This window comes from Rhyacophila brunnea, unplaced genomic scaffold (assembly GCF_057557595.1).
Source record: "Rhyacophila brunnea isolate RB1 unplaced genomic scaffold, BYU_Rbru_1.0 scaffold_20, whole genome shotgun sequence".
Classification (NCBI taxonomy): domain Eukaryota; kingdom Metazoa; phylum Arthropoda; class Insecta; order Trichoptera; family Rhyacophilidae; genus Rhyacophila; species Rhyacophila brunnea.
The window spans coordinates 3958563-3985389 of NW_028232860.1; the positions used below are offsets into that span (position 1 = coordinate 3958563).

Sequence of the window (26827 nt, forward strand, 5' to 3'; positions counted from 1 at the left end):
CCTGGCCGAATTCAAATTAGCAATACCCGATGTGGGTAGAAGAATAGTTTTAAATAAGGCATATTTCTCAGCCAGCACAATTTTCATTTGACTGGCATCAAGTAGAATAGTTTGCGTGCCAAAGTCCTGAAAGAAACGTCGATTGTAAATGCGAGGTATCCATAATGGCATCTAGAAAAAAAAGTCGTAACTACTAGTAGTACACAAAGCTATAGCTGCAGTCCAAGTCTTCATCGCTGTACTTATAGTGCGGAATGTCTGGGTTGTAGGCGGGGTAAAAGTCAGTGGCACCTGCTAGATTTTTTGAAACCCACTCCTTCCCCCTGCCTTAAAAATCAATAATAAATTATTATGGATAATATTTCTTTCGAAATTTATCCATATACTCGTACCATTTTTCTGTGGGGGCGCCTGTTGCCTTATTTACTACTAAATAGTTCCATCCAAACCAACTGCCCTACTATACTTGTTATTAATCAAACGTATCACTTGACCTTGCGTTTGGATATTATGAAGCATCAGCAGTTGTTTACGCCTGGGAATGTTTCAGCAGCAGATGTTCAAGACCGCCACGCACTCAAGTGTGCGTTAGCTGAATTTACTGAGACTTAATTTAATAAAAAAGTGCCCATGGAAGAGAGGAGTGTGGAGAAACTTTACTTATTAATTAACTATGAAGCACACTTACCGGTAGCCCAATGAACAACAGAGTGCTTCTCGTTGTCCAACGCCATGACGTCGGCGTTGTTCGCCAGGAGAAAAGTAACCAGCGGCATGTTGCCTTGGATAACGGCAAGATGCAGCGGCGTGAACCCATCCTGGTCGCGTGCCTCCAAAAGCGCGGGAGCCGCCATTAAAACTTTGTCTGCTGTCACGGCTGTCGGATTATCGAAGCAATAATGCAGAGCCGTTTTTAGCGTTCTATCTTTCTTGATGACCGAAGATGGCTGTAATCGAAAAAAATAAAAACATTTAAAAATTGTATTATCAATACGTAGCATATAAGACGTTTCCGGGAGGCAACAAATACCCACGGACCCTGTCTAATGGTGACTGGAACAATTGCATCCAACCCTCAGGCGTTTGATAGAGAAAAAAATTAATGAAGCTGCATTAAAAAATTGAATCAAATATTTCATTGTGAAAAATTAAAAATGATAGTCCCTTGTACAGTACAAAACACCTTAGCGATGGTGCCCACAGAACGCGTCGAGCGGGCGAAGTCGGCGTATTCATAACCATAATCACACGTCTCTCGCCGCGCATTACCCTTCACCTATGTAATAAGCGGCCCAAGCAGCACAAAACAATTATTTTTACAGCGTCTCTCATAAAAAAGCAATAAAAATATTATATTATTTCGGGGCTTGTAATAAATATTTACGACGACATTATTCAACCAGCAAAATATAATGACACGGAATAAAATAAAACAATGGGTTCTCTGTTATTAAATAATTGCTTTTGGCCCGTCGATCGACGACGCCTCAAGCAGCGTAATTTTGGTAGCCGTGTTCAATGAATGGACTTCTTTGTATTTTCATTAAATCGTATCGCCGAGAAGCGAAAAACGGTGACTCATGCGGCAGGCGGCGCGTAAGGCATCGTTAAGTCCAGTGGGCGCTGGCGTATTTGATTACGTTGTATTTTTGATGATTTACGCGCCACTTGTAGAAATTTTGCGCGAGCGCCGCACTCGCTGCGTCAATGGGCTTTATGCCTTAGATGTGTTTCTAATATAGATTATTCAGGACCACTACATTGAGATATAATTTAAAAATAATCTAGAAACAATGGACATCCGAAATCAACCGACGGTAAACAAAAATGTTCCTGACAAAATGTTAATATGTCTATCCAGTGATCCCTAGACAAAATGCCGCTCCTAGGCAGTGCCAAAATGCCACCCCATACGGCATACACAGTATTTTATTACAACGTTTTTATTAGCTCGTATTCTTGTTTTTCCAGTGGTTGTTTGTGAAGTACAAATTTTGCAATTGATTTATAACTAACTTTCCGACTAGCTAGACATTTGAAACTTTTAGAATATATCAGAACACGTTGCCAATGCATTCTTTTAATACTTTTAGCCATCTTTAAGCAGAATTGACTTCATTTTCAGTTAATTCTGTTTTGTATGGAAAGTTATTTCAGAAAAATCCGTAAAAAGTAAAAGACTATTATTGGTAAGGGGGTGGTCCTAGCAAACAAATTACGAATATATACGTGCGTTACTATGGAAATCAAAATGAAATGTCAAAATGACATTTCAGTATTCTATATTTGTTTGTTTGTTTTTTTATTTACTTTATATTATCAAGTAAAAGTTTGATCATATTGAGCATAATAATTCAACACAAAATTTTAAAACTTTGTATATAAAAAAAGTTATTTTTATATTGTAATTATTATATATAAGTTGACTATTTCAGAGCTTATGATATTATCTTTTATTAAGATATACGTATAACCTATAGAATATCTTGATTTCTTCCAAAATAGTTAACAACTTCATTCTGGTTTGAATACATCTCCATAATTATTTACTTTACATAAAAATCTACATGCATATTACTTACAGAGTCATAACTAATATTATCGCATATGACGCATATTATTTTTGCGTGTTAAAATTATATTATTTAATCTGGCGAGAAACAAACCTATTCGTATCGCTTGGTCTTTGCATCTACATTTTTAAAAAATAGTGTAATAAAAATAAGTATATTTTTACCTAATTATTCAACAGTGTGCACAAGAATAATTAATTAGCAATCTTTATTTTGTTTTGCGTGACTCAAAACACCTCGTGAATAGCAGTAGAAGAAATTGAATGGAATACCGTACACAGTGCAAACAAATTATTAATACAAAACTTCGTTGCAGAAACAGTCAGCATTCGAAATGGACCGGAACGCAGCTTCGGTTCGGGAAATCATCGAAACTACCGTTCCGTCTCGTGGACAAACTAAAAATGGCGCTCCGGTTCAGGAATTATTATAAAAATCATTACATTAATTTACATTTTTTTTAAATAAAGTTTAATAAGGAACTTGACGTGTCGTACACATCTATTTCTACAAACTAAGCTTTGTGTTGTTTTATTAAAATATTATACAAAGTTTTAGGCGATCTTAATGTAACATAAATTCTGATTAATTAAGAGTTTTGTACTAGGGGGGGCAGGTTATATTATGAAAGTATGGTGAAGCTGGCTGGTATGGTGAAAAAGTATGGTGAGGCGGGCTGGTAATCAAGGTGCAGCAAAATTACCACGTTAACATTATATTATATGGGTACGTCTTAATGACTAAAGTAAATCCTCCGTGATGACCTGCATTTTTTTTATCGCGTCGCTATTTCTCGTACGTTGTCGGCTATTGTTGGCTTGCTTCATTTAGTTGTATAAGAAAGCCGATTCCTTGCCCGGTGCCCCTCTTTTTATTTAATACCATTTTTTCCTGGGTTTAGTATTCCAAGATTTGGCTTCTCACATCTTCAATGTATGTGGATATTGTTTGATATTACTAATTTAAGTAATTAAACAAACGTAAATTTTATATAATTACAAAGCACATACGTTTTACGGGGGTAGTTAAAGCATACACTGTTTATTTTCGGCAGATATAGAAGAATAAACAATAATACAGTATTGAAAAACGGGGTCCAGCTCAAACCTTTTGAGGTAATGCGTATCAGATGTCCAAAAATTGATGCATTTCTGTCTAATGTAGGTAGGTAAGTATATAAAGAAAATTATCGAACGTTCCGGTTCATTATATAAAAACTAACGAATACTATCTACAATTTGTAGTCTTTGTTCAATGAAAACAAATTCGTATGACTAACAAAGCTTAGAGTGCACTATGTACGTCCGATATTAACAGAATACCTTCACCCTTCGCCACTGTGTATCGTTTAAGGCCCGTTTCAGACGGGACACCGGTGTCGCGCTCATATTAATAAAGGAGGCCTTTGTATTCGAATAACGGAGCCTTAATATAATGTTTATGAATGCCCCAAAGCTAATGAATCAACGAGTGCCCGGTACACTTTTCCGTCGGCCGCTACATTCTCAAGCCGCTGATACACTTGTTTTTATTACCGCAGTCAGTTTTATGTTCTAATTTATAAAGCGAAATTATGCGTTGACTCATTAGCTCTGGGGCATTCATAAACATTATACAAAGGCATCTTTATTCGAATACAAAGGCCTCCTATATTATATCGAGCGCGTCACCGGTGTCCCGTCTGAAACGGGCCTAACACCATTCCAAAGTGATCTCGTCGTGGCCGCAATACCAGTAGAATCTGTCCTTCCTTTACCCATATTAACAATTAATTAAACTGCTCAGATTTTTTGCCGATAACGATTGCTGAATGTGTGTGGGTTAGAGACCATACTTCTACAAGTAGCAGTGGCGAAGGGTGACTTTTGGAAAGAGGTAGGCTGTGGAGTTACCACGCTTGTCAGATATATTTACGGGAAATAAGAAGATAACCCAATATTACTACTGATGAATAGGTACACTAAATCGATGAAATTTCAAAAGCTCAATTAGTTTGATATAATTAGTTTATGAATAAGAAATTAGTTTTAATTATGTATTTTCCTAAACATTTATAAACATAACATGCATACGCTCAAAATATATTACCTATAATCTTTGAAAATATCCGTTGTTGTGTATAATATGTTCTATAACAATTTATAATTTAACCCGTAAAACTAGACATTTTAAAATACTTCTATATTTTAAATATAGACTTTGGTATAAATAACTGATAAATAAAAATCGCGAGATAAATTATTTTATATTTTTAACAATCAATTTTAATCAATTTATATGTGATTGAATCCCATATAAATAATTTTTTAAATTATCTTAATAATTATTTTGAATAAATGTTCCATAGAGATCTAAGCGCATACTAAACAGCTTATGATTTCGGAATAAAAAGCCAGACAGCGGTTGGCGCCATGAGACTGAAGCCATACAAAACAGATCTGGAAAAGGGGTCACATTAATTCATAATATAGTTGGAATCCAGGCGGCGCTATTATGGGTATATGGTTATAAACCTTATTAAATAAAATAAAACTTCTAAATTTTGACGATAGACGACTCTGAATTGGATTGATTTTTCTGTGTGTTTATTTATTTTTTAAATTAAATTAGTTACTTGAAGATCTATTTTTCTTAGAAGGTAGGCTTTAAATAATCGCCTACTATGGAGCATTCGCCACTGACAAGTAGGTATGTTGACGATAAGCAATCCTTTTGAAAGTTATAGTTAAAATATTGGTTGGATATCATTTTCTAAATTGAAATCTTTTGTTTTATGTAAACATTATACCCTTAAAAAACTTTAATTTCCCGCAACAATTCGGTATACTCTACCGAAAACATAATTAATCAGACAAAATGGCTTATTTGACATAGTTTGTATATATCATATAACATTACGAATATGAGAATGATTATAATGGAAAAAGCAGTAGGTATTAACCAAAATAGATGGGTCGATTGAAGTTGAAGAATGAATAATAGATAAGATAGTGTATTTTGGTGGGTTTATGAATTATGAATATTATTGTAATGCCGATAATAGAAGTAATAACATTATGTATTTGTTTGTGATACTCTTTAACCATGAGTATGTGGCAAAAATATAGAATCGTATCGAATAGTTAGATGATATTAATATACAGTTATTATACCTTTAATTAAATACACTTTTAATGAAATATTGCTGCATGTTCATATGTATTTGTTCCGCTTTGATTCGGCTTACAATTATTATGGTACAATTTTGTAATTCCGTAAAAAAAGCAATCTTTGTTAAAGATTTTTACATAGTATTCATTCATTCGTTCGAACGAGATTGATTTTGTTAATGTGTAGGTATTTGCTAGAATAAGGCCTTGTCCACATGGCGCGTGTCTCGACTCGTGCCGCGACTGCATGTGGACAGCAGTGGCGAGCGGCGATTACATGTGGTCGGCTCAACGAAGTCACATGTACCTAGAATGCGCGCGAGTTAAAACGCGCCATATGGACAAGGCCTTAGAAGATGGTGCCGTATTGACTTTCAGTATTACAGTACTTAATGGAGATTGTGATGAATGGAGCGTTTAGAAATTAATGTGATGATGTTTTAAAAAATCGATTTCTTTATTTATTTAAGAAAACAAAACATTCAGGACGTTCACAACATGATATTTACATTACAACAAAATTAATTTTACTCTCACAAGAGAGAAGAAAAATCTTACAATAAAATAAAGTTTAAAAAACAAAATGCAAAGTACATCGTTGAAAATGTAATAGGTATGTATGTAGGGAGCGCATTTACCAGTCTTGCACCCTTCGCTAATGGTGCCTGATAAGCTTGACTCGATGAAACGGTTCTGATCCAGAATAGGCCATGGCTGCGCTGCGTAGGTGCGCATTTAAATTTTAATTATTTAGGACGCCATGATTACAAACCATCCCTCGTGATAGCAGGCAAAAATGTTTCAAGAGCAGAAGTGACCTATGGAGATTCAAGAGAGTGAAAAGTGAGCATGCCTTGTAGAAAGGCAGTCGAAAACTAATCGTTTCACGAATTATTAAAAGGAAAAGATCTATGTCTTAAAATAAAGACATCGTAGAAATTTCTTCTTGACGCGCTCTAAAATAAGTTTGTAGGAAACTTTATAAGGTAATAGACCCCTATTAATTCTAGTATATTACGCACTAATGCGACGCTAAGTGTACGTATGATATTTGGATTCTTGAATGGTTTGGCTTGTCGCATGATGAAACCTAGAAGCTTACTTACACGTAGAGCAGTATAAGTTATATGCGAGTGAAAAGATAACGAAGAGTCAAAAATTATAATAAGATCTTTTGATTCAGATTGGCGCTTTAATGATCTTTTTGACATTATATAATTGAATTTAATTGGGATTCTTGACCTAGAAAAAGTTAAACAGAAACACTAGGTAGTAAATTCTAGTTTATTCTTTATTGACTAACTTTCAAGTGAACAGAGACTTCGTTGTAATTTATTTTTCTTTTCTGTGGTAACAAATGTATGACGAGCGATAATAATTATGGATGAGGTTGTGAAACCACATGTGCGAATTGCTAACTGGCTTTCATTCAGCTTCACATCATATATCATATAGTTCGGTTGTGATGAATGATGATGTTTGTGATGAAACGTGATATGATAAGTAATGAGTTTTGGACTTCAGAGATGAGTGTGACAAATAATATGAAATTCGAGTTAATGATGAATTGTGATTATGAAGGAGTTACGACATCAAAAGAATACACATATTTCCACTAACCTCCTTCCTGAGAATGTCAGCGACGAGCCGATGGTCTGCCTGCTGACAGGCGTACATCAGCGGCGTGCACCCCTGCGGCAATAAGGGGGCGCCAGCACCGCCCCCCGGGGGACTCGCTCGCTTGATCGGCGACAACTTCCCCGGACCAATCTTTTTAACTCTCTCATTTAGATTTTTCACTATACTGTTGTTGTTTATGTTTTTAGGCTGTTTTCGCAGTATGCCGTTCGCTAATTTGGTTTTACCATTAAGCCTCGTCTTCTCCATAACACTTATTGTTTTATCTCACGTCATTTTGATTGTGTTAAAAATACTTATATCTTACCAAAACTAAAAATGAACTCAACATCACCTGTTTACTATTTCCATCTTTGTTTATTTTGCTGGCATACCAAAAATACATGGGTATTATTATTAATTTTTAAACTCGATTGTTATTCGACTTCTGAATCACACTATAACTATGAAAAATGATAGGTGTACTAATTCAGTGGTCTTCAACTCCCGGTCCACGGACCGATACCGGTCCGTGGATCAAATGGTACCGTGCCGCCCAAGGAACATTAAAATATTTTCATTTTATTTACTGTGGTGTATTTCTCTCGGGTTTGTGTGACTTTCCATGGACGAGAGGTTAACCGGGAGCTGAGAGCACCTAAAGCCACACCAATACCGCATATGCGCAAAATATCGTGATATCGGGGCGATAGGTGACGTCTGGAAGTGAGAGGCTGCAAGCTGGCGGCATATTTCAGTGACAAGGTATGGGTCGCAAAACTGGCTTACCTGTGTGACATATTCAGCCTGCTCAATTAACTCAATCTGTGCCTTCAGGGGAAAATGACCTGCATTTAAAGCCAAACTGGAGTTGTGGGGACGGCGAGTGAACAGAGGCATTTTGGACATGTTTCAGACATTAGCGGGAATTTTAGGCGAGACTGAGCCTGAGCATTCATTCTCCCAATCTTTGCTTTTAAAAGAGTTCGAGCGCTAGTTCCCAACCACAAAAGACCCACGAACTGGTAAGGAATGGATCCGCGACCAATTTGTCAACAAACCAGGCGAATCTAGCACGTCTGTGCAATAAGAAGATCAACTGCTGAAGATTGCAAATGACGGCGGCCTTAAAACTACGTTCGAGACAACAACTCTGCCGGTGTTCTGGAAAATATAAACAATCAAGGTCCCCCCCCCCCTCAGCGGGCCGCGGTAAAATTATCAAACGTTGACCGGTCCGCGGCGATAAAAAGGTTGAGGACCACTGTAACTAATTCATATACGCCAGTGGCGAAGGGTGGATGTAGGCTGCTGAGATCCTATAGTGCGCATTAAACTTTGTCAGTCATGCGTAATTGTGGTACTGTTCGGTTAAAGCGGATACAGCGGAAAACGCATTTTGAAAATAGCCGATAAACTGGATTATTTGTTAGTTTGGGTTAGTTTAGGTTAGGTTAGGTTGGGTTAGGTTAGGTTAGGTTAGGTTAGGTTTGGTTAGGTTAACCTAACAAATAATCCAGTTTATCGGCTATTTTCAAAATGCATTTTCCGCTGTATCCGCTTTAACCGAACAGTACCGTAATTGTTTTCATTGAAATAAGCCTACAATTTACAGATGGTGTTGTTTAGTTTTTAAAATTCTATTAAACCCTGCGAAACCAAGCAGTAATAGATAATAGTCAAAAAATACTCGTCAAGAAGTAGGTATCTGTAAAATATCTAAAATTATGTAATATACGAAAACTATCAGGCAGGGTTTGATTTTTAAAAACTAACGACACCATTGGGTCTATTCTATACTTATCGACCGCTAAAGTGATAAAGTGATAAATATTATCAAACTTAGGGTAGGTAGGTTATCTTGCTGCTAGATAGGTGCTGTTAAAATATAGCACTTATTGCAACAATAAAAACCAACTTTGTGTAATTGTTACAAAAAGTGCTAATATTTTGATACAAACCTACCCTAAGTTTGATACTATTTATCACTTTAGTGTTCGATAAGTATAGAATAGACCCATATACATTGCAGTCTTAGTTCAATAAAAACAAATAGGCATGACCATGGCCCCCACAAAGGGGGAGCTTACAGGGCTCTAGCCTGGGGCCCGGCATGGCGAGTCGACCAGATAAGTGAGATAAACACACATCAAAATTCTCTCTAATAATAAATAGTATTTTTCTTGAATAATGTTGTTAAGTAAAATTATATGGTTGTATGATACAATTTTTAATTGTGTATCGATAGGTACTCGACAACTACATGATTCAAATGGATATATTAAAATATACAAAAAAATACTAAATATACAGATTAATTTTACAGCGTACACCATTTGGAAAATGCTCTGATTTTATCCTTAGGGATAGGTAGGGAGGCCCGCCAAAGATCCTAGCCTGGGGGCCCGCTTTAGGATGTGGGGGCCATGGGTATGACTAACAATGTTTAATGTGCACTATTTATGGCAGATCTTAACAGCCTACCTCCACTCTCCGCCACTGATATACGCTGGTATTGACAATAGTCACAGCCAAAGAGTCAAGAAGAGACATGTGTACCCAATCTTGGAATATCATTTAAACAATAATATAATATTTACACTACGATTTTAAATTAGTTTTCGATTAAAATTTGTCGGTAATAATTACAAGATAAAAACAACTTTTTATATACTTACCACGTTTTTAAATTGATAGAAATACTGAATAGATATATAACACTGAAATGTCATTTTGACATATAATATTGATTTCCATAGTAACGCACGTATATATTAATACTTTAGTTGCTAGGACCCCCTTACCAACCAACAATAATAACTTTCCATACAAAACAGAATTAACTGAAAATGAATTCAATTCTGCTTAAAGATGGCGAAAAGTATTAAAAGAATACATTGTCGTCGTGTTCTGATATATTCTAAAAGTTTTAAATGTCTAGCTAGTCGGGAAGTTAGATAAAAATCTTCAGTCGTCGAATACAAATCTTGGACAAACAAGAAAAAATTTGTACTGGACACACAAGAAAAGGTTTGTACCGGACAAACAAGAATAGGAGCTAATAAAAACGTGGTAAAAAATACGAGGAAGCTTCACAAATTCACAGATATCCAAATAATATCTAAACCCAAACAGTACAAACTGGCACATATGTATTAATAAAAAATATTGATATAGTCAAATTTAATGTTGTACCTACCTATAATATATTTATATACATTTATATAATATTATACCATCCGTTGCTGGTCGGCTTATTTCGAAAGTCGTATATCTAAATAAGCTGATTTTACAGTAGACCTGTTTGAAGTACAATTACTTTTATTTTTATTATTGAAAATCAAGTTATGTTGATCATTGTAATTATTTTGTAAATCCAAAAATAGAAAAAAAATATTATCTTATTATTGTTGAAACTGGCTAAATAAAAATATATGAAATAACATCATGAAATATTTGTTATTGTGTATGTATTGTATGCGCGGCTTAAGGTGACGCATCAGTGAAACGCCAAATAATTTCCAACTGTAGGCGCGACGAAATTTTGGACTCGCTGCCATTCACTGAGAGAATCTCGAGTCGTAAGTACGTCACTTTGCTGCGTGATGGCGACGGGTCAATTAATTCTAAAATCGTGTAAAGATGACTAAAAACGTTACCCATTTACTTTAAAAAGAAAACATGTCAATGAATATATTATTATTGTTAGTAATAGAACAATAAACAGAACATAAAATGAACGTATGTTGGATTTATATGAAAAATAATATTTCGTTTGACAGGTGTCATTTGCACCCGCGACCCGCAGTCCGCGCATCGCCTAGCAACGATCTTTTTAGACCGTGCCTCAACTAATGCATGGCCTTAAGCGTTTGACTATAACGCCGTGGGTCCCAGGATCGAATCCTGGGTCTGGCAAATACACACACTGTTTTTCAAATTCAGGGTATGGACGTAATAGGTTGAGCAAGTGGCTGACATCCATTTCTCGTAAAAACAAAATCTGTTAATACAAACCTATACTCTGTGGAGGCCAATATGATCCTATTAGGATCGGACATGGTCGGAATGAATAACATGTTCCATCAAGCAGTATGTATAGAATGTATCGATTTGTATCATTTAGTTCCGTTCAGCACCCAGCGTCCAATTACACCTAGGGATTGCAATACCGAATGAATATATCAATACCGGTATTTCTGTATTTCTTATTGAATACCGGTACTCGCCAAAACATATTATAGAAACAAAGAAGTGCCTATCAATAAATATGGCTATTAAAATCTATTTACAATACTATTTTATAGCAAACTAAAGTACCTATCTACATTTATTATGTTGACCTTTGTAAATATGTATAGATCGTAATATTTTAGAACTGCTTATTTTTACAAATACTATAAACCCGGGTACAGAAAAATCTCTCTCTAATTCAACGTTTGTTGGATGTACTGTCGACGTTGAATCAATAGTGTTATAAAATAATTGGAAATATTTGGCACAAATGTCTTCTTTTTCGAAATATTATGTTAATTTCATCGCGACAATTCTATTTTACAACGTTTTTCTTATCTCGTATTCTTATTTGTCCGGTACAAATCTTGCAATCGATTTTTAACTAACTTCCCGACTAGCTAGACTTTTGAAACTTTTAGAATATATCAGAACACGATGCCAATGCATTTTTTAATACTTTTAGCCATCTTTAAGTAGAATTGAATTCATTTTCAGTTAATTCTGTTTTGTATAAAAAGTTATTTCGGAAGAAATCTGTAATCCAATCCACTATTATTGGTTTGCTAGGGGTCTGGGGTCCTAGCAACTAAATTATTATTATATGTGCGTTACTATGGAAATCAAAATGACATTTCAGTATTATTTCTATCAAGTACAATTTTTTTGCATGTCAAGTTTATATGATTCAACAGAAAATTAAAAACGTTGTATATAAAAAGTTCTTTTTATCTTGTAATTATTGTTTTAATGTTATTTAACGTTTGTTGGTTTCAATATTTGTGTTTTGGCAGCAAAAAAAATATTATAAGTACACTAAATTTAATATATACTCACTATACTTTTAGTAGTGAGTGAGTGGTGAAAAAAAAACATTAAATTTATTTTCGAAAAATATAAACTTGTATGCTTTCTTAATACCGAAAATACCGGTATTTTGAATTTTTGAAACCGGTATCTCGGTATCGATAAATAATTGAAAACCGGTTTTGAAATATTGATTTTGCAATCCCTAATTACATCCTTTGTCTTCCAAAAACAAGTGCTCTCACATGAGATTAAATTAGGTACAGTTATTTATTATCAAACATAATAATTATGTACATACACGTATACGTGTTAGTAATTAATTAGTATCGCGGTCGGATTTGGTATAATTGGTTTGGAATATGTTGATAAACAATTTCCATTGCTAAAATTTCTCACTCAAATTGCCAGCCATACCACAGTAATATTAGGTATTGAAGTTATGGCGTGAGGGAAATGCAACGCGATAAAACATCACAACTGTAACACAGGTTGGTATACTATAATATTTCCCTTATCGAGCCCCACTTTTGATAGAATGAACCAGTGGCGTGTACCTACTAGACGGACTGCTTGAATTTGAAATGGTGGCAAATTTTAACGGACACTAGACCTTGTAAACTTTACTTTGTAAACGTTGCCATACTTTACAGTGTAAAGCAGTGGTTTCCAAACTTTATGCCACTAAGCTCCCCTTTAAAAAAATCAAATCTTGACGCCTCCTTCCCTTTATTTCATAAAATAATACAGACACGATTCCCATCGCGCCCTATCCCGGCGCAAATTTACTTAATAATAGATGTAGCTATCATTTTATGATGTTAGTTATATACAGTCCAATATATTTTTTTTTAATATTTGATTTATAAAATCTATTTTTATTTAAATTTGTCAAAATAATGATCAGTTCGCTAGGTATGAGGTGTTTGAGACAGTAATAAAGATAAAATGTCCCTCCATCTTCTAAATATCTTGAAGAGTATTATATTTAGCTCCAGTTTTAGTATATCTTCCTTTTATTATTTACTTCTGGACTCATGGACTTTTTACTATGTCATTTTGTATAAAAAAGGCTAAAAAACCCAAAAAACTATATTTGACATGTTTTTTTTTTATTCCAATTATACACAAAGTTTACTTAAAATGTAAATACTTAATAGAAAAATTCAAAACCTATAAATATTTAAAAGATTTATTTGAATTGAATGAATAATACTCGTACATGAGTTATATCAATTTTAGTAATCAGTGTGCCTTTTTAAATGTTCCTGAAAAATTCATTCTGTCTGCAAGGGGTTAAACGGTAAAAAATGTATTAATACAAATGAAAATTAACAGATTATTAACACGGTTTCACTATATATTTTAATTTTTAAATTAATTGTTTTTAAAGGGATGAATGTGCTTGTTTACTGGCACAAAGTTTATCAACTCTAGGTATCGTTGAGGGAAGTTACGGAGAGTGCTACTCATAGCTCTTTTTATACTATCTACATACTAAACGGGCTCGATATTTGGATTTCATTGCAGAAAATCCCGTTTTGCATAAATATGATGTTACGAATGACAGCAGTACTTGCACTGCTTTGCTTGGCAAATTATTATATTCTTCATTTCGATTCAACCAAAATTTAACTAGGGCTTCACTCTGATATTTTTGTTTCGATGAAGTTTTAACAACTATGCACTCTCAAACTGTAAACTAGTAGTGGTTACATTTCTGTTCAATTCTTCGCGCCTCCATTCGCACCAGTCCGCGCTTCCCCAGGGAGGCGCGCCTAGCAGTTTGGAAATCGCTGGTGTAAAGTATTGCAACTGTCAGGGAATCCACGCCTTCTCTGAAGTCATTCCGATCTTCATATTATGAAGTTTAATTTAAGTAAAGCTTAATTTAAGTAAAGCTTAATTTAAGTAGAGTTCTCCGCATACCTATCAGTTACAATAATATAGTCTTAATGACAAATAATTTGTATACGTAAAATGCAAAATAGATAAAGCGGGTATATATTATAATATGTACAATACTGTGTATTATAGCTTGTCTTTGACGCTTCGAATGCATTATAATTTATAATAATATAAACTGGTTAATTCTTTTATGTTATTGTTTCCATATTCGCGTGAGCGTCAAATGATTTACGTGGCTAGCCGGCCGACTCGAAATCAAGTAATTATTTCACAATTCGCCTTATCAATTAGTTATGTTTTCTCTAAAACGTGTAATTGGTGGCGGTTTCTCTGCTGTCAACATTGATGGTTTGAACCAACAGCGGGAATTTAGAATCGGTTTTGACCTTAGACTATAGATTCATATTTTGACTATTATTCGGTGCACATCGGCAGGATTCCACCAAATGGAAAAGCCACAAATATTGTATATCGAAAAGCCCTGGAATGATGGATTGGATTTACATTATATACTCGTAGAAAAGCCTTAAAATAATAAATTGAATATGTACTACTTTTTAAGATATTTAAATGCAGTAAATATACAAATAATTACAAGATAAAAAGAACTTTTTATATATTATCTACATACCACGTTTTTTAAATTTTCTGTTGAATCATATAAACTTGACAATTCTATGTAATTAATAATTTAGGACAAATAAGGCAATTGTCAACAAGTCATTTTTTTGCTATTTTGCAACAAACATATTATATAGCATACTGAAATGTCATTTTGAATTCCATAGTAACGCACGAATATATTAATAATTTAGTTGCCAGGACCACCCCATTAGCAACCAATAATAGTGGATTGGATTACGGATTTCTTCCGAAATAACTTTTCATACAAAACAGAATTAACTGAAAATAAATTCAATTCTACTTAAAGATGGCTAAAAGTAATTGGCATCGTGTTCTGATAATATATTCTAAAAGTTTCAAATGTCTAGCTAGTCGGGAAGTTAGTTAAAAATCGATTTCAAGATTTGTACTGGAAAAATAACCACCGGACAAACAAGAATACGATCTAAGAAAAACGTGGTAAAATATTCTATATGTTAAAAATTAAAATCATTATATTTTTTTACTTTTATAAATTCAATCCTTTGCACTCTACGTATTAAATTTATAATTTTTATTCATACTGCTAGTTATCTATAGTTCTATATAAATGAATCTACATGTTCTACGAAATTTTTTTTTTTTTCGACCATGTCCGATCCTATTACATGTGGAAAGTTACGATTATCTTATGATAAATTTTCTTATAGTATTTTTGCCCAGCGTAGATCTAAGAATTGCTCATCTAAAAAACTTGAGTGTGAAGTAGGAAAGGTAAACGTTATTGACTTATTAAGTATTTATTCGACCATCTCCGATCCTAATAACATCATTATGGGCCCCACCGAGTGGATGTTTGTATTAACAAATTTTGTTTTTACAAGAAATGGATGTCAGCCACTTGCTCAACCTATTAGGTCCATACCCTGACTCACACACAAATTGAAAAATAATATGTGTAGGTACTTGCCAGACCCAGGATTCGAACCTGGTACCCACGGCGTTATAGTCCAACGCTTAAGCCGCGCGGCCACCGTGGGCGTATCAAAAAATAAATATTATAATATAATAATAATTGACGATGACATTAATACATTAATTAGCACGTCGCTGATGGGGAGCATAATATTGTGAATATTTCGTTGCATGAGAATGCTAAAAAATCTCAGTTTAACCTCAATTTCAATTTTTATGATTTTACCAGTTTTTCAAGAAATTCAGGTCATACATAAAAAACATTGTGAATAAATAGTGTGCGTGATGTTGATGAAAATCCTACTACTGTAGCACCGACCTACGCAGTGACCCAACAGGCTTAAAAAGCACGTGTTGGCCCCAAAAATAAGCTCTATTTACCAATCATTTAAAATAGAACGAAAGGATAGAATAATATTACGGCTTAATATTATGGGATAACAATATTTAATATAATCGTTTATTTTATTAATATTTATTATAATAAAAAAGTGATGTAATTAGTAAGCTTTTAATCCTGCACGTCAAATATTCAAAAGATAATTTTATTTGTTTGGTTGTTAATATACATAATATACCTAAGCAATGTTCAGTTATATCTGAGGTCACCATTAGATTCATTGCTAGCAGTGACGTCCCTAGACAAAATGCCGCCCCTAGGCAGTGCCAAAATGCCGCCACATTTTTTTATACAGTACTTTTTATCATCCTTTCATGACTCCAATATCTAAGAATTGTGTTGTATGGATACATTACTAACAAGATATAGGTACCTATACTACTAAATCTAACTTAAATGCCATCTCTGCTCAGCGCTCGAAATGGAAAAGTTTACTAACCGGAGCGCTCGACAAAGTTTCTGAAGATATTTACATAGTCATCAAATCGTATGTGTATTTTATAAAAATAAGTGTGTCAGATTTTCTATTCTATGGCCTATCTAGCTCAGATGGTCAACATATTTTTTCCACGAGACAGAGCGATAATTTTACAAATTTCACGAGCCGGAACGGCGCTCCGGTGCGTTCCGTTCCATTTCTAGCCCTGTCTCTGCTTCAATAGACAATATTGCGAGTCTACGGTTTCAGATAGGTACATTTAAAAATACACCTAACAACTTCCATAACTCGCGAGTGACTGTGAAGAACGTGACGACCAAGGACAACGGAAGTAAACTAGACATCGCGAACCCGACAAAAAAGTCCTGTTGAAAATTGTATAGTACATACTTATCTAATTAATAGATATATTTTGTTTCCAACCAGTGAGCTGATTTTTTTAATGGAAAGACATTTCCGTCATTACTAAGTTTAGGTAGCTTTCTATATATACCTAATGATTCTCCTCGATTTGCCGCCCTTTGAGTAACTGCCGCCCCCAAGCGACGCTCAATCTGCCTACCCCTACGGGATGTCACTGATTGCTAGTGTAATTTTAGTTCATATTATTATGCATCTCTCTGTCAAATGAGAATTAAACCAACGAACCGTATAATTTCCAACCTACATAATATTATTATATTGATAGACGGTGGACACCCTTCAAAGCTAATGATGTCTATATTACCATGATCTGTTAAAATATCTAGTATCCATATTATTGAGCGTTTACTGCCAGTGTTTACATTGGGCAAATTAATGATATTGAGAGCAAGGATAATAAGTCTGTGCCAAATGTGTCATTTATATATTTTTAAATCACACCTTAGGTATTATAAACTACCGAAATCTAGGTGACAGCAACATTGTCCAGTGATTGTTTCGTCCACATTTTATGAAAGGTGTTCATTATACGTGGCACCTGTAACAATTTATGGTAGGAATATTATAGTAGTTATAAACTGCCGTAAATACTCTAATTGTATGCAAAAATAACGACTCTGGCACAGAAATTTCATTGTTTCTATTTTAAAAGCAGCTAAAATTAGTAGTTTCAATCATTTTTTGGTACCTAGCGAAATGTTAATAACATACAGTTATTGGCAAAACAATTTCGGTGAATATATTAATAAAAGAAATAATTGTGTTAAAAATTTATGCCCAGCAAGTGTAGATAACATAGAATGTTAGACGATAGTGTATTTCATATTAATCTAACGTTAAATTCGTAATATCTACTCAAGCTAACGTTGATTTTTGTATAATAATGATTAACCCACTTTTAAAAATTTCCATCAGTGAATATTACTAATTACAAATACAACACATTCTGGACATACCTAACACGAAACATATTGTAAGGCAGTGGTTTCCAAACTTAATGTTACTACGCCTCCCTTTTAAAAAAATCTCATCTTGGCGCCTCCCCCCTTTTATTTCATTAAATAATACCGTTTTAAATAGCCAAAAATGTACTAATACAAAATGAAAAAAAACTTAATAAAAATAAACAAGGATTTTACTGTTTTTATTACTTAAGTATATTCAATTAATTTGTTTTTCATGCGATGGATGTGCTTGTTAATTAGCACAAAGTGCTCTTTTTCTGTGGATTTCATTGCGGCTAATGCTAATGCTCGCAATAGTAGTAGTATGTACTTTACTTACAACTTACATTAGTTTTCTTGACTAAGTTAGTGTTATATTATTCTTCACTTCAATTCAACCAAAATTGAACTAGGGTTTTTGTTTCAATGAATTATCACATGATAAGTCTTGCTTTTCCCTCCACCACCCGCCACGTCTCCACACCCGTTAAGCAGGCATATACCGTGGCGTAACGAACGATAGGCGCTGTTCAAATTTGTGCCGAAAGTGTCCTAGGAGCAACTTCCCAAAACCTTGGTTGGCGTGCACTAGAGTGTGCGTGATCCCTAATTCCATATAATGTATTACGGTCAATTCTCGATGAGAAAAGACCTTCTCGCTTGCCGTATAATGCCGCAAACTTTTTAAAAGCTAAGAAATTTTCCCTCGTAGATACCAAGTCGCAATGGCCGACCGGTCCAACTGAGGGTCGGACCGACTTGAGAAGCTCTTCCCTTTCAACCGACATATAGGGACACTCCCAGAGGATGTGATCGGCATCCTGCAATTCGCCACATAAGCAAGTCGGAGATTCTATTAGGCCAAGCTGACAGAGCTTGGAGGCAAAACCACCGTGTCCGGTTAAGAACTGAGAAGTCCAATGGTCTGGAGTCAATCTGGTTATCTCCATGCGCCACTTAATATTAGGAAAGAACAAATGCGTTTGTCTGCCCTTGGAAGAAGTGGTCCATCGCCCCTGCAACACACGCAGCGCAGATAAGTCTATCAATTTTTTCCTTTTCAATAGTAGTTAATCCAAATTCATCATCGTTCATTGAAGCGGGCCACTAGGCCAGGATCTTTGGCAGGCCCACCTACCTATCGCTAAGGTTAAGTGCAGTGTGGTGCTCTAAAGTTGTGTTTCCTAAATCATACACGGGAGTTATGATTTCAATATATCAATCATCAGAAAGGTATCACATCAAATTGCAACGCACAACCACATATTTAAAATGAATAGGAAAGAAAGTAGTGACTTTTTGTAACTATTAGAGTAAGTTCGTGATGTGTTTTATGCCCAAGCCCCCAGGCTCTTTATAAACTATGCATTTGTAAACTGCAAACCTGTGGCTACATTTGTGTTAAACTTTTCGCGCCTCCTAGTTTGGAAATCGCTGTTGTAAGGGATAATAAGAAACACAACGAAAACAACCAGAATATAATTAATATAAAAAACAGTGTGATAAAAAAATCTACATACTTACAATATTATATTATGTATTTGTATATTATAAATTAAAATCCAAGGGCGTATATTATACAAGTATATCGAATGGGTCATAACAATATATAATAATTTATTTTATTACTCTTCCAATCAGCATCACCAATCGGTAAGTTAGTTCTGCACATTGGGAGAGTATTTTAATTTTATTAATGTTTCAGCTATTTATTTGGTGAATAATAAAAAAATAAAATTGCCAGGTATATAAATATTATTAAATACGATAAAGTGTGTATTAAAAAACCTGTATGACCGCTTTATTCTTCAATATTTCGACGTAAACATTCGACATTTAGTTTGACATGACATTCGAAAATTAAATAAAAATTCCAAACAATATTTACCCTGTATTCACATCCCTTCGTATACTTCGTATAGTGCCTCGAAGCCCTGAGCTTTTTTGCGTTTCACTAAAATAGTTCCGAGGGTATGGCAATACTGAATAGTGAATACCGTTTCTAATATTCAATAAACATTATCACCTGTATTGTTTTCAACAACCGGAAGGGACCATCGCGTTTTTTTGTGAAGGTTTTTACCTTGATGTTCAGTGATACTGGGGGTGTAATGGATATTACACATTATTGATTGAATCAATATAGTTATCAAGGCCAATAAGTTGTATTCAAAATCTAGATCGGTTTTATCAACACCTTTAATGTCACATAAAAATACATCTTTACTATATTAAATTGTGATGTCTACAGCGTTGCTCCAGCGCCGTACCCTGTGTTACATTACCATTACATTGTCGGAATATTAATTATCAGTGTTTACAGGGTCATTTCATTTTCCCCGCAATATTGTCCATAATGGCGATACTTATTCCAACAAATAAGAAAAATAAGTAATTAATTTTACTGACATTGAATTAAAAATACACATTATAATTATATATGCTTCAATTATTGAAATGTGTATTCTGAAAAGTGCGATGCTATTTATTATAAGAGACGTAATATTGCGATGGTTGGTTATGAGCCATTCGCTGAGCAACATTGAACCGTTGTTGATCGCATAGAATATAATATTGTCGAGCTCTCAGTCTAAAGGCATCATCTGAATATAGCGACTGTACACGTGCATGGATTTACTTGTAGCAATAGTGTGTATTTCAAACTATCGCGATAATAACTGTTTGTACGTAAAACTGCTAACTGTCTCGCCAATCTCATTCTCCAAGAGTAAGCGAGACGCGATGTTGTCATTTTATACTACTATTTGAGATGTGGAAATCGGTTAACCTCAAAATGAGTCCGAGCGGTGTAGTTCGTTTTTTTTACCGGCAGATTCGCCACTATTGTTCTCCTGCCCAGGCGCACATATCGGACAATCCCAACTGTCGTGTAAACATTCAGAAGCTTCCGATTTTTTTTGATTCATGCATTCAATCTTGCGACTTGCATAAATAATGCATGTTTACACGTGCGTTTTCTTGTTATGGCCGAAATAATACGATAATATGGTAATTTATTCATTGATGTAGGTAGTACATAGGTACTCACATAAAAAATAAAATAGATAGGTACTTACTTAATTAAAACATATTCTTAACTATATTTTCATCATAAGCCAAAATAAAATTTGATTGAATCAGTCTATTTTTCTTCATTGTCACGCAAGCAATCATAAATTAGTCGTATATTATAGAGTTGTTTGTTACCCGTTTTAGAACTGGTGCATATTTTTCACTGCCCACTAATTTATATAATAGTAGTTTTCTGCAATACCCATTACGTTTTGTTGACCACCGCGACCAGTATGCATGCATGAAACTATGCCCCGCTTCTGTGACCTGCTAATATTTTCTCAAAATGGGACCAAAGCAGTGCGCGGCGAAGATAGACCATACTATCATGGTTATATTTGGTCAATCAAAGAATGTTAGCCCAGTGGCAACACCGTTAGGATAAAGCGCGCGCTATTTCAAACACGCAACGTCCGGTGAAAATGTGGGTCACATCCGTCAGACGTAATAATGGGTCAGTGTTGGGTCAACCAAGTCGCCATGGAAATATTATTTTATTAATGTTTTTTTCGCTATTTCGGCAACTTGATTTATATTAGCTTCATGATCGACTCACGGACCATTTCATATTATTATAATAGTCCGCATTATAAAATAATATAATATAAATGTTAAAACGGTAGAATAAAAGGGAATTGCGTGTCGATGGGAAATGCTGGCAACACATGAAATAGGTAAAGGACAGATTTATCAAACCGTTCGTGATTTTTTTTGTTGTTTTTTTAATCACGTAAAGGTGTATGAATATACAATTTTTATTATGTAGTACGTAATGGCAGACATTTTAATAACTGGGTGAAAGATTTAAAAAATAGATTTGATTTTATTTTTTGGCATAATTATTATGTTTAAATAATTTTAATATCGCTGAAGTTTTAATATTATACCGATAGTGAAATATTACAAGCGTGACACATATAATTATTAATAGTAGTGGCATGTTTATAAATCGAAATATTATTAATGTTATCAGGGTACATACTATTAACGCAGAAAACCTTATTTTAAAAAGTGTACCTACGTATAGTTCGTTCACACTTATACTATTATTATTTCTGAGCAATTATCGAAATCTCCGATATTAATACTTTGGACGCTGAACACGCACCTGGCGCGTAATGACCAGGCGGCCAATCGATGCAATTAACGTGCATTTTAAAGGTGGTAATTTAAAAAAAAGTATTTGGTCACCAGCACAGTTCCGATAAGCTATATAAGCAATGCAGCACATTTTGACGCAGGGTTTTTAATGTGTGAATATCCTACGAAAATAAACCACACATTATAGAGGTGCAATAGTGTGTGTAATACACCAATATTAAATGAGCATCAATGCATAAACCGAGAGCAGTTGTCAGTATTCGACGTATGACGTATTCTTGACACGTATTCTTCCTTACTCGAGATCAGTTGCCTGCTTCTCCTTACCCGTTAGCTATTTCAGTTCTAAATATTTCTGAGTTTCCTGGTCACCAGAATAAATTCAACATAGTGACTTTGTACCAGTGGCGAGCAGTGGAGGTAGGCTATTAAGATTCGACATAAATTGTGCACAATAAATTTTGTCAATCATACTTATTTGTATTCATTGAACTAAAAATACAAGTGAGAATTTGTTGTTTTTTTTAAACAATTGAACCCTGTCTAAGCCAAACCATAATTGATTAGGTATGATATGAGCGATCCGACTAAAATAGTGCACACTTTTTCAATCATACTTGTTTGTTTTCGTTGAATTAAAATACATATTAAAAATGGTGTTGGTTAGTTTTTTTTAATTCATTAATCCCTTCCTACGGTCAAACCATAATATATTAAAAATATTCTTATATCTATAAAATATCTAAAATTATATATGATTTAATGGTATAATTTTAGATATTTTATAGAAAGACGAATATTTTTTGACTATTCTCTATTATGGCTTGTTTTATGCAGGGTTTAATTTATTTTAAAAAAAACTAACCATCACTATCTGAATTTTGTAGTCATAATTCAATGAAAAGAAATACTTATTAATAATACTATCGACCGAAGTTACTTGATGGAATTTGAATTTAAATCCATTAGAAATGAAGCGGAAGATCGAGAAGGATGGAAAGTCTTGGTCGCTCAAAGGATGGCAAAATTAAAAAGTGGTCACGATCATCAGCCATGAGTGTACGACCAAGAATAAGAAGAAAATAAATACGTTTGACTAACTAAGTTTAGTGTGTACTATTTATGTCGGATCTTAATAGCCTACCTCCACCCTTCATCACTGCTTTGTACTTTGCCTAAAACGTGTTCAACCAGTGTGCATTCCCCATTATCACAACACAATGTTATGAGCTGTAATAGATTAAATATTAAATCTTAAATGGAAGTGTCCAGGATATATAACTCGAAGAAGAGACAATCGCTGGATAAGTCTTGATATTCAGTTGTACCCAAGACGTAGAGAATTGTCGAAAGACATAGAGGAAGGGTAGATGAGATAGTTAAGTTTTGCGGAAGTGCATGTCAACTATGTTCAAACAAATTGCTTCGGGTGTTGATATATTCCACTTGCGAGAGGATGAGTTTAGGTGGACGCTATTTTATAAATTCTTAAAATAGGGTCTCCTTAACAAACTCGGTGTACTTCTTTGAACTTATATAGATGCATAATTGTATTGTCAGTATTGTCACTGCTTTTGTATGTTTATAATATTATGTTCTCTTTTTATATTTTAATTTTTATCGCTTTTATTACTTTTTTTTCTTCTTTATAATAATGTTTCATGTCATGTTGTGAACGTCTTAATTTGTAATGTCCACAATATGCTAAAAATAAATAAATTGAAATTGAAAAATTGAATTGAAAACTCATTGTATAGACCCGAGAGGAATGCAATCAACTTGTAGAGACCTTCATCCAGCAGTGAATTGATTCATATTTAATGTGCTCCTCTCTCACATTTATTGAATTACGTCTATGTAAACTCAGTCAAAGCACACTCGAGTGGGGTCCCGAAAAAACCACCCAAACCAAAACAGACATTGGCGTCAAAACAATTTAGAAATGTGACTATTTTTATTTTTACATAATATATTATCTATATTTTATAATTTTAGATACACAAAAAAAACATTGGGACGAATAAAGAAATAAGATATAAAAAAATATAGAATAAAAAAATATATTAATTATTTAAAATTAAATTTCACAATTGTGTGCTAACCTTCCTAAATTTTCTTAATTAGAAATATTACCATACAAAGGCATTAACTCTTACAGTCTATCGTTTAATTGGATTTAGTACGAAGTGTTAAAAGCTAATGATTTTAAGTTATTACTCTACCAACAGCTGCAACGGTTTAAATCTCAAATTAAACTGATTATCGTAATAATTATGTAAATCTCTATCGATACGCAATTCGAAAAACCAAAAAAGCACATGTTCCATATATTTTTTAATTTTTTGTGGGCGGTTTTGTCTAGTCGGATTTGTCCGGACGGTATTGACGAGCACCGATACGGGCGCATTTGGTTTGGCGGCAATGTCTCAGTTTTGGGTATCTGCTTCTGAGACATCCCAGGCGTAAATAACCGCTGATGCTTCACAACCAAACGTAGGGCCTCGTGATACGCTCGATTAAGACCGAGTAGGTGCGGAGCGGGTTGGTTTGGAGAGGGTCCATATGTGTGTTGATTCCATTCACATGGTGTAGGTAATAAATCTGGCGAATAAAAAATAGCCCATTTGGTAAAACTGCTACATGTTGTACCTAGGTATGTACGTGTCTTTTATGTGATGCAGGTATAACAGAATCAATGACGTTATGTCAAAATACCTAGTTGTCAGTTATTGATAAGTGACGCGATACCTTAATAAACGTACTAGGAATTAATTGCTAATCGATTCTATTAAATAACTATTTTGCATAATACGACGATGTCCTATTAAGTACAATAATATACGAATTGTGTCACCACAAAAGTACCTATACAATATATTTGTATAACTAAATACATAATACAATATAACCGGCATTAACCTAGGTATGTAAATTTAATTCTCATGCTATGAATATTCATGAGTTTTTAGAAAACGCTATTAATAAAACAATGTCCACAATCTACGCATACAAAATATACCTTTGGTCATTTGGGTATTTATTTATTGAATCAAATAAACGCATATATTATACGGTTAGCACATGAAATGAACAGTGGGGCGCAGTGTTGCCAACCATACTATAATTATAGTACAATACTATAATTTTGATTCGTCGAAAAATGTAAAATACTATAATTTTACGCCAAATATGCCAAAATACTACAATTTTAAGGGATTCAAGACGAACAATGTTCTTGTACTATATTTTTATCAGAAATACTATAATTTTTACGCCATTGTACTATAATCAGCATAGAAAAATATGGCAAAACTGGTGGGACGCCGTTGTGCAATTTTTGTTTTTATCCAATTTTGAGAAATTAAAAAAATATTTGTTAAAAGTATCTTGAGATTTATATAAACAATGTCAATTGTTTTTTTTTTATTATATTAAAACACAATCACTGCTGACCTTTTAATTACCACATTTAAAAAACACGTTAATTATATCTAATGGCCAACTGCTCCAAACGCGCCAGTCGCGGAGTTAGCACTAAATGAGTTAGCTTCCCAGAACCAGGAACCAGCGTGATGTCAGATTTGCTATCTGATAATGAAAAATAAAAAAGCTGCAGTGGAAATGTTTGTTTTAATATTACATGAAAATGGAATCACTATAAATACTTTTTTTTCGCGCAGCTTAAACGTCGGCCTATAGCGTCGTGGGTCCCAGGTTCGTAACCTGGGTCTGTTGTGTTTGAGTCATAGTATGGACCTAATAGGTTGAGCAAGTGGCTTACATCCATTTATTGTAAAAATAAATTCTGTTAATACAAACATCCACTCTGTGGAGGTCCATATTATGATCTTATTAGGATCGGAGATGGTCGAATAAATACTTAATAAGTCAATAACGTTTACCTTTCCCACTCCACACTCATGTTTGTTAGATGAGCAATAATTCTTAGATATACGCTGGGCAAAAATACTTTAAGAAAATTTATCAATATTAAGATAATGGTAACTCTCCACATGCAATATGTAAACATGAACAGAAGATGTACTGCTAACTTCCGTGTTCTTCACTCCACGTTTCACGCGTCTTCATGTTTCTAATACGTGCTTGGCTTGTCCTCCTGACCAAGAGATACCGCCACTCGGTTCTCTCCCACCATTTCCAAGCAGTGTTGTGGAGGTGAGGTATCAGTACCGACACCTTAATAATTAGTTAACACAGTTTTAATTATCGTCTCTGTTCTGGCAGTACACACTAACTGGAGAATACTAGTTTTGAGTAATTTGACTTTGAAGTTGTTAAAATGTTTGAAACGGTCTATCATGTGAGTTTATTAAGTAAACGTAAAAAGGATGACTTTAAAATAAAGACTGTTTATTTATTAAGAAGGTTTCCAGACGGTAAAGTTTGAAATAAGGAACATTTTGGTATAACTAACTCAATATGTCATTTTTTCGAATTAGTGTCTTCTGCCAGAACAGTGACATTATGATGTAGGTGTGAATAATAATAATAAATATTTAGGAATACTTCGGAAATTCTATGGAGTCTATGGACAACTAAGAACATATTATGCAATATATGAA

The 26827-nt window shown here is 34.1% G+C and overlaps 1 protein-coding gene across 1 annotated transcript in view; it reads right to left on the reverse strand.

The window, feature by feature from the left end:
* LOC147071097 (uncharacterized) overlaps positions 1-26827 on the reverse strand; it is a 95756-nt gene that overhangs the window by 58555 nt on the left and 10374 nt on the right. Inside the window, exons 2-3 of the mRNA XM_085948526.1 lie at positions 7343-7725; positions 689-947 (exon numbers count right to left, since the gene is read on the reverse strand). Coding sequence (XP_085804652.1) covers positions 689-947; positions 7343-7609 — 526 coding nt within the window. The 5' untranslated portion in view covers positions 7610-7725. The remainder of the gene's footprint in view (positions 1-688; positions 948-7342; positions 7726-26827) is intronic.